Raw genomic sequence first — 18,659 nt, forward strand, 5'->3', positions numbered from 1 at the left:
ACAGTTTAGCATTATCTTTTAACACTGAGCATTAATTTGATCCAGTAATTCTTCTAGGTCTGTTCCCAGAGAAACACTTGCCTATGGGCCTCGAAGACAAGAGGATGATCAGAGCAGCATTGTTTGTCAGCAAACAAGCTGGAAATAACCCAGTGTCCACCAGTAGCACAATGGCTAAACAAATTATGGTTAGTCATACAATAGAACATTATATTACAGTGAAAATGAATAAAGTACAGCTATGCACAATTGTATGTGTGAATCTTAGCAATGAGTGGAAAAAATGCAAGCCTCAGAAAGTTACTTATTGAATAATATAATTTTATAATACTAAAAAAAAATGCACTGTATAGAGATGCATCCATTTGTATTAAGAATTATTATTTTTTTAAAGCAAGGGAATAATAACTGTAAAATTGAGGATAGGGAGGCTGGGGGATGGGGTAGACAAGAAATACAAAGTTGTTTTTTTTTTTTAATGTACATTGTATGGGGGGGAGGGTATAGGTCAGTGGTAAAGCTCATGCTTAGCATGCACGAGGTCCTGGGTTCAATCCTCAGGATCACTGTTAAAAACAAACAAACAAACCTAATTACCCCCCCATCTTTAAAAAAAAAAAAAAAGTCACTGTAAAATTTCCAGGAGACATAGCCAAGATGAAGTGTTTACCAAACAGTTTATCACTTTATTTGATTTCAAAGCTTCTCCAGGGGCAATGCAACCTTTCATGGGTGATGAAAATCTAGGAGGGTAGTTAATCATTAGGATGGCAGGTCCCAGTTGGCTAGATTCAAGGGGTGCAGTCGGCAGGATACAATTTAACAGGAATAAACATGTTGACACTGGTTTTAAATATCAGCAGCAAAAGTACAGAATTAGGATTAGTGACTTTTAGGGAAAAAAGTCTTTAGAATTTTATATGAATGCATGTTCAGTAAGTTGTCAAGCTCATCTGGCAATATTCTAGTTCTTATGTTGAGGGGTGGGCACACAATGAACGTTTTAGTACTAGACTTCGTACCTCACATATAGGTTACAGAAATTCTATTGAATGTGCTGAGTAGTAGGTTACAATTTAAAAAAATCACTGGTGTCTATTATTTTTGTATGTTGAATTTGAAAATTGCAATGTAGATAAAATCAGGAAACCATAAAATGTTAGAATTAGAAGAGGCCTTCAAGATGATGGTCTAATCTGAAATATAACCATTTAAGAATTATAAGTACTAGGGAATATTTATAGTTTGAGAAGTTGGGGGAGGACTCTCTAAACATAACATCAATGGAAAAAGTCATGAAAAAAACTGAGATTTTATTTAATTAAAATGCAAAAATAATGCATCAAAAATCATGTTAGGAGGGTGAGTATAGCTCAGTGGTACAGTGCATGCTTAACATGCACGAGGTCTGGGGTTCAATCCCCAGTACCTCCACTAAAAAAAAAAAAAAAAAAAAGGAAGAAAATCATCTTAAACTAAATTAAAAGGCAAATGATAACCTGGGTTAAAAACATACCAGAAGTATATGCCAGCCCAGAGTAAAATGGCAATGGACTTTAGCACAGCAAAGGAAACTATCAACAAAATGAGAAAATAGCCTACTGAATGGGAGAAGATATTTGCAAACAATATGTTTACTAAGGGTTAATACCCAAAATATATAAAGAGCTCATACAGCTCAATATAAGAAAAAAACTTAATTAAAAAATAGGCATAAGACCTGAATAGACATTTTTCCAGAGAAGACATACAGATGGCCAACAGACATATGAAAAGACATTCAACATCACTTATCATCAGGGAAATACAAATCAAAACCACAATGAAGGGAGAGTATAGATCAGTGGTAGACTGCATGCCTAGCATGCATGAGGTCCTAGGTTCAATGCCCAGTACTTCCATTAAAATAAATAAATAAAATCTAATTACTGCACCCCCCCAAAAAAAATCCACAATGAGATATCACCTCACACCTGTCAGAAAAGCTATCATAAAAAAAGACAATATGTAAGTGTTGGTGAGGATGTGGAGAAAAGGGAAACCTTGTACATTTTTGGTGGGATTGTAATTTGGTGCAGTCACTGTGAAAAACATTACGGAGGTGCCTCAAAAAATTAAAAATAGAACTGCCATATGATCTAGCAATTCAACTTTGGGGTATTTATCTAAAGACACTAATTTGAAAAGATATATGCATGCCAATGTTCATTACAGCATTGTTTGCAACAGCCAAGATATGGAAGCAACCCATATTAATTGATGTGTCCATTGATGAATGAATGGATAAAGAAGATGTGGTATACATATTTGTATAATGGAATATTACTCAGACATAAAAAAGGAAATATTGCCATTTGCAACAACATGGATGGAGCTAGAGGGTATTATGGTGAGTGAACTAAGTCAGATAGAAAAAGACAAATACCATATATGGGGAATCTAAAAAACAAAACAAACAAAATAAAAACAGACTCACAGATATAGAGAACAAATGGGTGGTTGAGGGGGTGAGGCAAAATAGGTAAAGGGGATTGAGGTACAAATCTCCAGTTAGGAAATAAATAGGCCACAGGATGTAATATACAGAATAAGAAATACTGTCAATAATATTGTAATAACTTTGTAGGAGGACAGATTGTTACTAGACTTACGGTGATCATTGCATAATGTATGCAAATGTCAAGTCACTATGTAGTATGCCTGAAACTAACAGTACTGTATGTCGACTATAATTCAATAACCAAGAAAAAAGAAAAATGGCAATGGATATGAACAGATAATTTATAAATAAAAAATACAAATGACCAGTAAAACAATGGAAAAACATTTCTAATAAAACAAGTGAATGTATATAACAAAACAGAAATGGATACCCAGGTAATAGGGAATAAACTAGTGTTTACCAGTGGGGAGAGGAAAGAAGGGAGGGGCAAGAGAGGAGTAGGGTACTTAGAGATACAAACTACTTATTTATTATAAAATAAATAAGCAAAAAGTATGTCTTGTACAGCACAGCAAAATATAGCCATTAGTTTGTAATAACTTTAAATGGAGTATAATCTATTAAAAGTATTGAATCACTATGTTGTACACCTGAAATTAATATTGGAAATCAACTATACTTCAATAAAAACAACTAACATAAAAGTTTTTCTGGTAGTTCAAAAGGAAAGCTAATCTTTTATTTTTTATTTTTTTTTTAACATTTTTTATTGATTTATAATCATTTTACAATGTTGTGTCAAATTCCAGTGTTCAGCACAATTTTTCAGTCATTCATGGACATATACCACTCATTGTCACATTTTTTTCTCTGTGAGTTATCGTAACATTTTGTGTATATTTCCCTGTGCTATACAGTGTAATCTATTCTACAATTTTGAAATCCCAGTCTATCCCTTCCCACCCTCCACCCGGAAAGCTAATCTTTTAAAGAGATACCATTTTTCATTAATCAAGACAACAAAGTTGTTTTAAAACTTGTATTAAAACGCTTGCTATTGACAAAAGTGTGCTAAACTAAGCCCTCAGTCTTTTATAAGAAGATAAAGTTGTACAACATTTGAGGTAAGAAGTCAGGCTTTGTATTTCCATAGTTTTGGAAATGTTCCTGTCCTTTGGCCCAATAATCTTACTTATAGGAGCATAAGAATATATCCCAAACAATTACCAGAAGGGTGGCTAGAAAGTTTTGTATAGGACTGTTCCTTTTAGCATTAGGAGAGCAAACACTTGGGGAAAAAACAGTCCCAACAACAGAAGAATGGCTAAACAAATCTTGGGACACTCAAAAGTGGACTATTTTGTAGGCATCAAAAAATCATTGAAGATGTTGATTCTGATCGCCCCTGAATTTCAGCCCTCCCATTTATCAGAAACCTTAGCGGTGACGGTAGATCTCACCTTGAGATTTTCTCTTACCTGGAGTCATTCTGCCCACCATCCATGAGCACTTCCCTGGAGGTCAGACACCATTGTTCTTCCTTTGGGGGCGAGTATTATAACTGATGCCATGTGGCAGTCTGGGCCCCACCACAGAATAATGAATTCCCTATTCCCTAGCAGAGAAGGCAACCTCAAGACCTTGCTTGAAGTTGCTGTGCTGAAAGTGAAGGATTCTGGGGTCAGATGGCAGAAACAAGAATCCCTCGTCTCTAGGTGTTGCCCTTAGTAAAGGAGAAGTAAGAGTTAATAGATCCAGATCTCAATGACTCTTGTAATGAAGGAAGGAGTAACTCTGGGAAAAGAAATCCACTGAGTAAGCAATTTAAGCCCCATACCCTGTAACTCCTTCTCCAGACATCCTATCAAAAGCAGCCCAACTTGGCTACTTTTCTTCCTCACTCATTCAGCAAAAACCTTTGCTGAGTCAGAAATACAGACAGATCTTGTCCCTGCCCCCCGAGGGTTTCCAGTCTCAAGGGGAAGGCAGACACACTGTACCGGCAGTGACAGGGGTGGCTGTGTGTTGTTGCAGGCAAGTGTGGAAGGGGGCCTCTTGCCACCCACAAGGAGGTGACATTTTGACATTTAAGGCAAGACCTAATATTTCAGTTTTTCAGGTAGGAGGCTGCTGGGGCAGGCGAGGCCGTGTTCTTGGCCGCCGAGTGGAGGAGGGCAGCGGGAAGGCTGGTCCGGACCAGCCAGAAGCCCCCGCCAGTGTGGGCAGCGGCGGCCGGAGCGGTCAGGATTCGGGGCTGTGCCTGGGCAGCAGGGCCCCACCGAGGGGCAGCCCGACCTGCCCTTTCCCACGCCCCCGCTGCTCTGCCCTTGGTGACGACGCCCCTGCCCCCCTCGGGTGCATCTCCGAGGCGGCCACCCACTCCGTTGGCCTCGGTGCAGCGCCGGGCACAGGTGCCAGGCCCGGAGGCCGGGAGCGCGGCGGCGGGGGTCCGGGGCTCGGCCCGCAGGCACGCGCAGAGCGGATTCCCGGGGCTCTGTCTCGCCAGGTAAAGGGACAGGGCGCGGGGGGCACGCTGGTCGGTGGGTCGCCTAAGAAAGCGCTCAGGTTTTCTGCCTTTGATCATGCCCGGGAGGGAGTTATTTATAGGAAGGAATAGTTTAATCACGGCTTGCTCTTCTGCTTTTGCTTTTTTCATTTTCAAGATGCCTGACTGGGGGCTGGATGCAGTCAGCTTTCCAGGGCTGGAATCTTGTTCAAAGCGGGCTGCATAAAGCAGTTCCAATTTAGCTGCATCATCGGCTCTTGGCTTGGCCAGGAAACGGCTCGTCCTCTACTTAGGGCTTTATAGGCATTTTATAAACACGGAACATCGCAGCCCTGTGGTTACCGAGTTGCTTCTTCCTTTACCACATTTTCTCTTTTTATTTCACCGACTTATTTTATTATAAACTTTTAGCTTTTGGGGCTAAGAAGCAGTGTTTGTATAAAGGCATTTTAAAGATCAAAGTTTGTCCTGCAAAGCAAGGGACATCAACCAGGGGCACTGCAGCTTCCCTGGACCCCTTCCTGGAGACTGGATAGTGGTGCCTCAATGGAAGCAAATTCAGTGAATAAAGCAGCAAAGCCCAGGCTGCAGTCGTGAGGGACTGCATGAATGCTCCCAGTGATTCTTTCCACCAAACCTCCCTTCCCAGACCCATGAAATTTCCAGTAGCAACGGTTTATAATAGGTATGACTTTTTTTTCCCTCCTCCTTTTAAACAGTGATTGGCTTTCTCTAAACACTAAAGTTTCAGTTTCTATGGGAAAATGTTGGCTGAGAGAGAAGAGATTTTTATTATGTGACTCACTGGCATTTTTGTGCAGCTTTCAGCCACAAGGAGAACCTAGCTGTCCTGGGTGTCACTGCAGTGTCTGCCATTTCAGGCTGAGTCTGCTTTTTGATAGTCATCTTCATCTGTGCTTTGCTTGGTGACACACACACTCCCAGGGCACTCTGCCTTAGGGCCTTTTTAGCTTTTGACCCCTCAGTCCTTTTACTTCCCCACTTCTCCCTTGATGCCCCTCTGCTCGTCTCTTTGTTCTTTCTTACCCCCTTCGCAGGGCTTAGAGATGCGCTGTCCTGGATGCCACCCAGCAAATCTTCAGGATGTAGTTTGGATCAGAGTGTTTCTGTCCTCCGTCCTACACACTGCGGGGTCCTACTCTGAATTTTCTAAATTAACGTGACAGACACCATTAAAAGCAGTAGCCCAGGGCTTGACACTGACTTCAGTTTAAATCTTACTCCGTTGGGAGATGAAATGACTTAACCTGGAGAAGTGACTCAAGTGGTGGGTCCGTCAGGCACGTGATTGACCAGCTGAGGAAAAGTTTTAGGCAGATACTCTTTACCCTGCCCAAGAAAGGCAAGTCCGTCTCCTGGAAAAGAGCCCCCCTGTGCATAGACCTCAGAGCCTGAGCTTCCCGCACCCTGAAGTTCTCATGAGGATGAAATGAAAGTGCCTTGAGGATGAAATGAAAGTGCCTTGCTCTTCTATTCCAGTTGACTTGGTCCACGTGGGCTGTTCCTCGATCAGAACAGTTAGCACTCAGCTTTTGGTGCCCATCTCCTTCATCCTCACAGCTGACACCTTGTGGATGCTATTATTCCTGCAGTAGAGCTGTGGAAACAGGACCAGCTCACCATCACGGGGCCACTGTCTGCGTTCACGTGTGTGTGCATAGTTGGGGGTCTGGGGCTGGATGCCTGACTTCAGACCGTGGTCTCTAGTGCTTGACCACACAAAACAGCAGCTCACACAGGCTCAGCCCTGGGTGCTGGGCTGCTAATGCCCTTTCTCATTTTAGTTGTAAAGGTTTTAGTCAATTTTCCCGTTCATTCGACCTCCATACCTGGCCCTTGAAAAGTAAGCTCTTTGAGGGGAAGGTATAGCTCAAGTGGTAGAGCGCATGCTTAGCATGCAGAAGGTCCTGGTTTCAATCCCCAGTACTGCCTCTAAAAATAACGAAATAAATAAACCTAATCACCTCCCTCCCACCCCTAAAACCAAATAAAAGTGAGATCTTTGTTAAGAAAATGGTTCAGGATTGCTAGGAAGACAAACTATACTCAGAGCAAGTGAGACGAGCTCACCTGTTCGCAGCTGTCTCTGATCCACTGAGGTAGTTTATACCTTTGAGGCTGCTGTGTGCTTTGTGAGTGTGTGTGATGTTGTCTGGTCTTCCGGAAACTTATGGTACTAATCACCCCAACTGGAGGTCCTGACTCTCCTCCCCAAACAGAAAGATTTTTACATGTCTGGGATGTAAAGGACCACTCCCCTCTGCTGGATGAAGATAAATTTGCTTTCTTTGGAGAAAATTTTGAGTACTTCGCTCTCTAGTGGTCAACTGGGTAAAAGAGATCACAGTTCTACCTCACTTTACAAATAGAGTTATCAGCCAGTTTAATTTTAAAACCTTCTATGGAGCACCTACTATGTGCCACTGCAGTGCCAAATACCGGGGATATGGAGGTGAATAAGAGGTCACTGCAAATCAAATCCTCGTAAATAGAATCACGTTGTAAATGATTAGGATCTGAGAAGTTTTGAGCTTGAAGGGGAAGTTAGAGACGATCTGGTTTGTGTCCCTCCTGCTTTTTCAAGTAGTCGAAAAACTGGGGTCCAGAGAGATGAAATGATGTGCTTAAGACTGCACGGCTAGTTAGGGACAGGGGAATTGTGCCAGTGAAATTCAGTGGAAGGTCATCCTTTAATCTTCATAACTTTTAATTTGGAAACAATTTTGGACTTACAAAAAAGATGCAAACTACAGACTTCAGATTTCACCAGTTTCCCCACTAAAGCCCTTTTTTCTATTCCAGGAGCCAATTCAGGATCCCACATTGCATTTCTAGACTCGTTTTCTAACTTGGGATTTTCCTGCACCTGAGGTTCCGTAAAACAGTAATGAATTAGTGACATTTGGTTGTTGGACAGAAAATGTGTCCGAAGTCCCTTCTGTCTACTGGACTATGTATGCTTTGTTTGTTTTCAGAGCCAGCTGTCTGCCCTGGTGATGTCAATGAAATCCCACCTGCAGCTTTCTGGGTGTTAAATGCCACCCAGCCCATCTGATCTGCATATAAACGGCTGTCCTCAGGGCCAGCAGGGGCACACCCTGAACCTTCTGCCACCGTTGAGTCTCATTTCTACTTATTGATTGTTGTGCATGCAGCATTCTTTGCTCCCAGGTGCCCAGTTTATCAAGTGAAGGACTTCGGAGCCAGAAAGACATAAATTCAGCCCCCAGCTTCCCCACCTAGTAGTTGTGGGACCTTGAGAAAGTCACTTAGTTGCTCTAAAATTCAATTTCCTCCTCTGCTGGGGACGGGAGCTCTCTTGCAGAATTATTGAGAGGGTTAAATGAAAGAGTGTGCGGTGATGAGCAGTGCTTGGTGCCTGGCAGCTGTGGAGTAAGTAAATGGATGGATGGCACTAAAGGGAGGTTAGGTGGGTACTATGGAAGGTCTTGAATACCAGGCAGGACCCCCTGAAGTTGCCGGTGGGCAGGGGTGGCCACTGAAGGGTTCGAGAAGGGAAGTGATGGGATCAGGGCTGCACTTTATAGAGTCAAACACAGGAGTCCTGCAGGGAATTAGCAAGGAGCCATCACGTTATTTCCAATGAGAGCAGAATGCAGGCCTGGACTGGAGGAGCAGTGATGGAAAGAGAAGACCCATGAGACACTGTGTGGAGGTACCACCAACTGATACAGAAATAAACAGGACGCAGGATCGAGAGGAGGAGGGACTCCAAGATGAGTAAGTTCTAGGTCCAGGTGAAAAGGAGAATGTGATGTCCTTAACAGAGACAGAAATCAAGATGAAGAGGTAATCTGTGGGAGAAAAATGCATCTGGTTTTATTCATGTTGCTTCTGAGATACCAAGAGACTATCCAAGTAGAGATACGGAGAAGCCACGATTGTGGCACTGGAGCCTGGGCGAGGCCAGAGGATCTGAGCATTGTGGCCAGAGGGGTGGCCACTGAAACTGAGTGGGCAGATGGAACCACCCAGGAAGAGAATGTAGGTGAGGCCAGAAGTTGGGGGCAAAGGCTCAAGTGTGCCCCATGTGTTCAAAGGGTCAGAGACACAGAAGAGGTGCTGAGAACTAGGGTGTATGAGTCAGCTCTGGTTGCCGTAACAAAGGACCACAGACTGGCTTAAACAGCAGAAACTGACAGTCTGGAGGCCAGAGGTCCAAGATCACGGTATTGGCAGAGCTGGTTTCTTCTGAGGACTCCTCCCTTGCCTTGTACGTGGCCTTTTTCTCACTGTGTCTTCACACAGTCTCCTGAGGACTCCAGCCACGCTGGGTTGGAGCCCACGTGCGTGACCTCATTTTACTCTCGTCACCACTACAAAGGCCCTGTTTCCCAACAGAGTCACATTCTGAGGTGCTGAGGGTCAGAACCTCAGTGGAAGAATTTCTGTTGTGGGGCTGTGAGGGGGTCCTTTCAATTCAGCCCATAACATAGGAATAGAAACAGAAAATGAGTTTTAAAAAGAACTCCAGGGAAGAGTTTCAGAAGGACAGGGGCTGGCTACTGGCCTCTTTTCCCTCCGATCTCCTCCCACCCCAGGCCATGAGTCCCCTCTCTCCAGTGATTCATGAGGAAGGAGGCTCTTTCAGGCTCCCTGCTGTCTGGCTTTCAACGGGGTTCAGCCAAGGGGTGGGTAGGAGGCCAGAGGCGTGGAGAGGCGGGGGGAACTCTCCCGTCTCCCCAGCTCTGGCGGTGCCCACAGCAGCAGCTGCTTTCCCTGTGGCTCCATCTCCCACGGGCAGATTTGTGAGGTTCCGGCTTCCACCAGGAGCCCCTGGCTCCCAGGCTGAAGTCACTCCATCTCCTTGCAGGCCGGTAGTGCCTTTCTGCTATTTCTATTCTCTGAGTTGCCCCCGGAGCCCCGTGTTTGGAGTGTTAGCACCTTTGGAGTGTCTGTAGCCAATTCTCAGTATCGTATCCCTGTCAGTGGTTTCTGCTTCCCTGACTGGTCGAGGCACCATGGCCAGGGAGGCCAACACTGCAGAAAGATGGAGAATGGTTAGATCTTTGAGCAATGAGGGTAGAAGCTACAATTCTAGGGGTTAGGAAGGGAATCTCTGTCAACCTGATGGATTTATACCAATTCTCCGTTGAGGTTTTAATTTGTACATACTTTTGAGATTGAGCACCTCTTCATGTTTACCGGCCAAAAGGTTTTTGAAGTGCTTATTCAAGCGTTTAGTGCCCTCACCCCCATTTTTTCCGACTGTTTCTTATCGACTTTAAGTTCTTTATATAGACCAGATATGAAATCTTTATCAAGTATTTGTGTTGTGAAAATACCTTTTCTCATTTCAGAGCATGTCTTTTTTTATAGTGTCTCAATAGAGGTTCTTAATTGTATTTTATTTAAAAAATTTTTTGAAGGGGGAAGGAGGTAATTAGATTTTTATTTAATTATTTATTTAATGGAGGTACTGGGGATTGAACCCAGGACCATGAGGGTGCTAAGCACATCCTCTACCACTGAGCTATACCCTCCCCTCAAGGTTCTTCATTGTAATGTATTCTGTCTTTTCCTGTATAACTAGTGGTCTCGGTATCTTGATTGACTATTCTTTCCCTAGTTTGAGGTCACAAAGATATTCTATCTTCTAAAACCTTTATAGTTCTAGACTCCTGAGTCCTGAATGTCACACCTTCCCTGTCCATCCATTTATCTATTTTTAACTTATCTTTCTCCTAAAGTACATCCTCTAGTGAGAGTCTGTATGTGGTAAACTGAAGCCTGAAGTCATATTTCTGAAAATATCTTTTTTTCTTCTCTCTACTTGAATGATCGTCCGGGAAGGTCAACAGTTTTAGGCTAAGTTAGTTTCTCTTGGTATTTTGAAGCTATTATTCCATTGTTTTCTATCTAATTGCTCTGACTTTGGAAGCAATCTTTTCTTTCTCAGGTAGCTTTGGAGAACGTCTCTTTCCTTGATAGTGTCCAGTGACACTGCTGAACCTATGTGTCAATTTGTATTTATTATAGTTGGTGTTCTGGGTTATTGTGGGAAATGAACTGTGCATGTGATTTAAAAGCAAGAGCTGCTCTGCAGGAGAGAAGGAGGGAGCGCTCATCACACCCCAGATCTTGACCCTGTCACCCTCGCAGGTGTCCTCTGTAGTAAGTGAAGCCTCCCCCTCACTCCAGGAAGTGCCTGGTGCCCAGCAGGGAAGGAGGGGCTTTGTGACACAGGTAAGGGAGGGAGGCCTCAGGATGCCCAGCAGGGGAGGGAAAGGCAGACCCTGTGGTCCTGGGACTTCAAAAGGCTATTTGAAAGGGTCACAGTGTTTGTCTAAAAGAACGTTTAGGATCTGTCATTTTGTGGAGCATTTTCCTTTCTCCAACTACTGACATGAGTTCTGTCTTCTATGGAGGGGCTGATTTCTTCCTCCTCCTCTGTGGACACACCATTGACACATTTGCATCTGACGAGGTGCCTTTCCAGAGATTATAACCTGCTTTCCTCCACTACAAGAGGGACATGGACACAGTGAGATGTGGGGGAGGGTCCGCCTGCGGTGGGTGTTCAGTGTCTGGTCCAGACCTCAAGTCCTTATTAAATTAAGTTTCCTTTTTTAAAAAATGTACTTAAACTTCCCAATTAAACAACTCTCATATATCTAGCACATTGAACTTATCTGTATGGCAAACCCGATATTCTCTTGGCTGTTTCAGTACAGTTCATCAACTTAGTAGGATTTCCATTTAAAAGCAAGGACCTCTTTCAAATTAAGAGTTGTCAGGCTGTCCCTGAAATGGCCACATTCTCTAACACATTTCAAGCATATAAATACCAATATGCATACATTCCTTATTAATCCAGAACTATAAATCTATGGTTTTGCTTCTTCCAAGGCTTTTTATATTTAACACAAAATTTTATTGAATTAGGAGATGGATGCTGTTAAAAAAAGTTACTGTCCTAGTTAACTAAGATCGTTTATCACCAGAGATACTTGCTTTTTTCCCCCGAGTCTTTATTTTGTACTTTTTTTTTTTTAAATGGAGGTTCTGGGGATTGAACCCAGGACTTTTTGCATGCTAAGTATGAGCTCTACCACTGAGCTACACCCTCCCCGCCCCATCTTCCTGAGTCTTTAATGAGAATTGAATCCCACTGATTATCATCATATCAATGATTCTGTAACCTCAAGGAGTGTGATCAAATAGCCTCTCTCCGGATTCAAGTCAAACATTACTTATTTCTATCTGCTCAGAGGAGCCAGAAGCTCGACACAGGCTGATCAGCTCTCCAGATACGTTTAATTTTTTAGGTCTTTGGACCTAATGAAATCTTGTACTCTGTCCTATTTTTAGGACCAACCAGTTCTTCAGGAGCCTTAAAACGAGATGGAACTGAATTTTGGTTAACTCATGTGGCTCTCTCTGCTTTGGCATCACAGCTTAGGGGGTCTTAGTACTGATGCTCCCTTGGGTCAGGAACAGCCTTCTAAAGGAAGAATTTACAATTTACAGAACTTCATCAGTATAATACATGAATCAATAATACAGACATAACCAAGTAACAAGACTCAGCCAGAACATCTTATTCTGCATTCTTTTAGAATAGCCCACCTTTTACTGTGGATCGTCCTGCACTCACAGCTCTTCATACCTTTGGCGCATTTCAAATTGTCCTAATTTGGTGAGTAGGGGGTCCCTTAGGATTGGCTCCAGGATCCTTTTTTAAAAAATGTATTTATTTTCAAATTTTTTTGGGGGGGAGGTAATTAGGTTCATTTATTTATTTATTTTTTAAATTGAGGTCCTGGGGATTGAACTCAGGACTTCATGCATGCCAAGCATGCACTCTACCACTGAGCTATACCCTCCCCCTCCAACATCCTTTTGACAGGACCCTATTTTTCTTTGAAGCCTCTCTGCTTGCTGGCACAAGGTGTCCCAGCTTACCAGGAACCTCTCCTAACACTGAATCAGCCACTTCTCCAAGAATCTTTTTTTTTTCCCCCTTCTTAATGGAAAAAGTAGCACATACACTGGTATCTGCACTAGGGTGCATTTTGGGGTAAAGTTACTGTGAGGCCATATCAATGAACAAGGCTTGAAAAGGCATTTCTTAAAGACATGAGTTCACATAAACTATTTTCAATACTTTAAGGTATTCTAACTTAAAATTCTTTTGATTCTTTAATTTTATCTCCTTTCTCTTTATTTTGACTGATAAAACTGCTTTTTGCTCCATCTGACAATTTGTTCTAAAATAACAATATGATATAAATATGAGCGTTAAAGCTACTGAATAGAGGTCAAGGTTTTCTGTACAGTCCCCTTGGTTCTCAGCCCCCCAGTGACTAATAATCTCTCATTCAGCTCTTTAAATATTCATCTGATGGGGGGTTCAGTTCCACTGTTTCATTGTGCTTTCAGCTTGAGGGTACTAGTATTCTAAAAGCTGATGGTTTGTAGAAGGTGGCAACATTTAGCAAGCAGTTCCTTCTCTTCAGATCCTGGAGGTGGGGGGGGGGTCCACCCACATTGCTGTTCTATTTTGAAACAGCACAGTGTACAACATCCTGTACATGTTTCATTTCACCCCTATCATGTCCATTTACTGTCACTTAAAACACAGTTAAAAGATTCACACATGTGTGATCTCTAGCCGAACTAACTGGTTCTGCATATTATTTTGATTTTGAAAATATCAGAATGAACATCTTTTACAGTTGGAAAATATGTTTTTACTATAATCAATCCCATCTTAAAACTTAGATTGTGTTTAAAAATGTATTAACGTTCTCTCGCCAATTTAATAGGTGTTTCATATTGTGCTACCAAGATTTATAGTGAATAAACTCACGTGATTTTCCCAGGTAGTGTTACCCTGGCCTACTAACAGCTGATATGTTTCTTTTTACTGCAGGAGATCAGGGAGATAGCTATTATTTTGATATAGATCCCTATTACTTACATAATTGAGAAATAATGACATATCACCTACAGGCTCTAAAGGTTTTATGTGAAAGCATCTTTTAATTCCTGGGCCACAGTACACATCTTGCCTTTACTATTACCTGTATTTTTAATTACAGACAACTCTGGTGTAGAGTCCTTCTGATAAATATAAAACTTACAAAAGCAAAAATAAAGTTTACTAAAATAAAATGCAATTAGAATAATACATTTCTTAGTTTCATTATACAATAACAAATCACTTGTGGAAATTTAAAAGGCATTTAATACAAAATTTTCCTATTTGGAATAAAGGTTTTTAAAAATTGGGATTCCAAAATTAACTTCTGATGAAGGGTAGGGGTGGTGCTGGCTGGCTCTTCCCCTGCCTTTAGCTTGAGCATTTGCTAATCAGCAAGATTTAAATGACAACTTTGCTTCCCTTTGATGCCCTGGACATGGCCCAAGCCTCTAATCTATTCTTTGTTTCGGGTCAGTCTAAAATTGCATTTTTCTTTTTAAATTATTTTTAAATTATTTATTATTTTCAAATAGGTGGCCGTTCTTAAGACCCTGGGGATCTCTGAATATCATTTGCAGCCCAACACGTTGTGGAGGAAATAGATTTCTTTTATCTACAAAACAGAGAATATGTAGTTTAACTGCTAAAAATGAACTGTTTAGTTATAGCTATTTAAATTTCAGCATCTATGCAACACTTCCTCCTAGACTGGGATTCTTTATTTTAAAAGCAAACTTCCCAGCTCTAGCCATTTGACTGATTAGTTTTCTGAATGCTTTCCAGGTTCAGACAGAGCTAATGTCAGTATACCAGGCCTCCTCTGGGGAGGAGCAATCATCTATCTAATGGGGGGCAGGACAGCATCCCCTAGGGGAGTGATAGTCTTTTGGTTTACACTCTTGCCTTGTCCCCAGTCATCATTTCCAGAGCATGCCTCCTAAGGGCTAGAGACCAGAGACTGAGTCTGGGAAGGCTGTTCTTAGAGACAGCCATTCATTTTGATGGGTTACTGAGGTGGTCTTCAGACACTGGCTGTTAAGCAATGCCTTTCTCCCTGCAGTGATGTTCTTATAAATGACAGTCTTGCTTTACATTCCCAGTCTGTGATCTTTTACTTCCACAACAATCTGTGAAGAGTCTTGTAAGGCGTCTAGAGCAGCCCAGATGCAGGGAATGACAAAGGTGGACGTTGGCAATGTTTCTTGAACTTCGTGAATGAATTGGGGATTTTGTTAAAGTGCAGTTGCTGATTCAGTGGGTCTAGGGTGAGGCCTGGGATTCTGCATTTCTAGTAAATGCCCAGGTGATGCCGAAGCATTCAAGGACTACACTTTTGAGTAGTGAGGGACTACAGGATGTGAATCAGGTTCACATACAGTAAGATCCCCTGATATCTTATTTTGACATCCTTCCCCTTTTCTTTGCTATCTGCGGATGATGAAGCTAAGCTCCTTAAGTCTTTCTGTCATTTTATGTGGGATCATAAACAGAGCCTGCTGTGTGACTCTTTCTTCTTCCTTTCTACCTGCCTTCCTGTATCCCTTCCTGGGCATGAATGGTATCAGTGCTCCTCAATCCAAGGGTCAGGAAGGGACCTTACCTGCTTCTCATTTCATAGTGACCTACTGTGGTCCCCATTCTTTATAAGAGAGAACTGGCTGACCCCAACATTTTCCTACGATGTCTTCTGAGACCACGACATCTTGAAGTATCTAAGGTCAAGCCTGGAAAGTTCTCATCCGGTCAGGTGGAGCTGTGGCATCTGTGGGGAAGTGAGTTTGCAAAGTTCTTAAGGAACCTGAAAACCTAGGGATGATTGTGACTTTCAGGTAGAAGAGATGACCTTTCCATTCCTAGCAGGGGTGGAGAGACTGGTCCTTAGAGCCATAATTCAGCAAACTCCAAGAAGGCTATCTGAAGTGTTTGTCTAATGAAACATTAGGATTTATCACTCTGTTATGCTTTTTCATTTTCTAAATTCCTGAGTTGTTAGCCCTGTGTTATCATGGAGGGACCGAGTCCCTCCACAGAAGGGACTCGTTCATTTGTTCCTCCAATGACACAATTTTATGACTTGTTATTGTGCTGGAACCTACTTTCCAGCTGCCACTGCCCTGTAGGGAAGTGTAGGATATGGCTTCAGCCCTGCTCATCAAATCTTTTTTCCATTTCTGGTCCACTGTGATGCTTACCTTGTTTTTGAGCCCAGTTCTTTCTTTTTGGTTTCTCTCTTTTTAAATCTATTGCTGCTGTGTGTACCAGGGAGGATTTCCTATGTCATCTGACCAGAATTCTGAGGTTGTGAAAGTGGGTTTTCTATACTGCTATTTTGAGCAGATGAATAAATGTTCAAGGTATTTTAAAAGACAGTCCTTGGATTAAGAAAGACTTGGGAGTGGCATTCCTGATGGCTTTTACTGCATCATACCACCCACTTACAGCAAAGGCCAGGACAGGAAGCAACGCAGGGAAAACCTCGGCCCTGTTTCAGAGTTGCTGAGGTTCTTTACATACTGTCTTAAAAAACAACAACGAAGTACCAGGGGAGAAAGCACTGCCAGCATCAGGAATCATTATGCTTCTCTTAGGGGACAAGAACACTGTGAATCATAACTGACATTTCCCTCTTCCTACTGGTCTTAGGATGCTCACAGTCCAGTTGGTGACCCACATGTACCAGAACATCAGTCAGCCTTTTCAGTGCTCATCTGTCTTCAACTTGTTTCCCACTCTTATTTGATTATTTTTGAAAACTGAAGTATAGTTGATTTTCAATGTTGTGTTAGTCTCAGGTGTACAGCAAAGTGATTCAGTTACACATTATGTCTATTCTTTTTCGTATTTCCATTATAGGTTATTACAAGCTACTGAATATAGTTCCCTGCACTATACAGTAGGTCCTTGTTGTTTATCTATGTTACATATAGTGTGTATCTGTTAATCCCATACTCCTAATTTATCCCTCCCCTTCCTTTTCCCCTTAGGTAACCATAAGTTTGTTTTCTATTCTTTTTTTTGAATAAGTTCATTTGTGTCTTTTTTTTTTAGATTCCACCTAAAAGTGGTATCATATGATATTTGCCTTTGTCTGCCTTACTTCATTTAGTACGATAATCTCTAGGCGTTTCCAAGTTGCTGCAAATGGCATTATTTCATTCTTTTTTATGGCTCCTGCCCTTATTTTAAAACAGTCCAGAAGTGCATGTATCATTGCATTCTACGAACTTACGTGATTTATCTTAAAATCCTTTTTTGCATGAAGGTCTAATATAATCTAATGAAATCAGTCTCACCTTATTTTCCCACCTGGACTGGCTAGCGGCTGTGTGTTATCAGTACACGTTGACTCCTGGCACGAGGCTGGTTAATGTTGGTTGTTGACGTTAAAAACATACAGAGCGCCTTCCTCAATCTGCCTCACATCCCTCAAGGAAGGAAGGCCGGACTCTGTCTTACAACGCGCCAAGGAGCCACAGGGCTTACTCCCAGGTCCCCAACCTGTTTCACTCCACCCCCCCCCCCCCCCCGGCCTGCCCTCTCCCTCCACGTTACCTCCATCCTCCACCCTGAGCGGCCTCTCCTGGCCCCCTCCCACTCACCTCCCCCGGCGCAGCCTCCTTTCTCCATCCATCACCTCCCTCCCCCCTCACACCCTTCCCTCCCAGCCTGGCTTCTCGACTCCCTCCATCAATGCGGCTGCCCCTCCCGCTCCCCCGCCGCCCCGCGGCCTTCCCGGGGCGGCGCGGCCTCTTCCGGCCTGCGGGAGGGCGGGGCCGGGCGCTCAGGCAGGCGGGCCGGCCGGTGGTGCGAGCGTCCGGGGCCAGCGCTCCGCCGCCGGCCGGCCGGCCATGCTCATCACGCTGTGCTACCTGTACCTGTGGGCGCGCTGGGGGCGCCGGCCGGCCGCTCTCGTGCGCACCACGGTGCAGCGGCTGCGCGCCTCGCGCTGCTCCTTCACCTTCTGCGGCGCCGCCGCGCAGCCCCGGGACGCCCGCGTGTGCCTGAGCCGCGGCGGCCGCGTCTTCTGCGTCGGCGAGAGCCAGGTGGGCGGGCGCGGGGCGCCGCGGGGCGCGGCCCGGCGGGGGGCGGGGGCGGGGCCGGGCGGGTTGGGGGGCTCGAGGGCGGGGCCGGCCGGGGGCGCGGCCTCCGGTCCGCCCAAAGCCGGAAGCGCCCCCGGGGCCCCGCGCCGTCCCTGTTCCCGGGCTGTGCACCTCGGCGGCTCTCTCCGCGAGGCCCTGAGGCCGCGGGCTTGGGCTCCCGGGAGGGCCAGATTCCGGGGCTCCACTGCGTGCGGTGCCCGCGGGAGCCTGCAGAAGAGGACCGAAGGCGGAAACTGTGACATGCAATCTGGTCGCCTCTCCACGAGGTGCCGGCGCAAGTGTATGGACGCCTGGCTCCTGGCATGTACCCTTGTGTCTGTGCGATGTGGATTAGCACCTGAGCAGTGCTCACCTGGAGCCTCTTTCCTGACACCCTCTCTTGCCTACACTGTAGGCTGGAGTTTGGTTGAACCTGATTTTAGAGAAAGACAGCAAATCCTCAGCTTTCTGTCAGGTATTTCCCAGGTGACAAAACACTGCCCTGTCCCCGGCTCCTGCCAGTTGCGTCTTTTGCCAACCGGGGCACCTGCTGATTATCTTTGCATCTTTATGGTTTCGTTTTGCGTTGTTTTGCCTTCCGGCCCAATATTTAACCTGGTGGCTACAAGTTCAGCGGGCTCTGTCACCCACTGTGTAACCTGG

General features: G+C 44.1%; 1 protein-coding gene across 2 annotated transcripts in view; it reads left to right on the forward strand.

The window, feature by feature from the left end:
* Positions 1-17,668: 17,668 nt before the first annotated feature.
* The window catches only part of HLCS (holocarboxylase synthetase), a 173,402-nt gene continuing 172,411 nt past the window's right edge, over positions 17,669-18,659 (forward strand). The window contains exon 1 of one of the 2 annotated variants that reach the window (XM_032468498.1): positions 17,669-17,960. In XM_032468498.1, coding sequence (XP_032324389.1) covers positions 17,766-17,960 — 195 coding nt within the window. In that variant the 5' untranslated portion in view covers positions 17,669-17,765. The remainder of the gene's footprint in view (positions 17,961-18,659) is intronic. The other variant, XM_032468449.1, reaches the window with a different exon arrangement.

This window comes from Camelus ferus, chromosome 1 (genome assembly GCF_009834535.1).
Source record: "Camelus ferus isolate YT-003-E chromosome 1, BCGSAC_Cfer_1.0, whole genome shotgun sequence".
Classification (NCBI taxonomy): Eukaryota; Metazoa; Chordata; class Mammalia; order Artiodactyla; family Camelidae; genus Camelus; species Camelus ferus.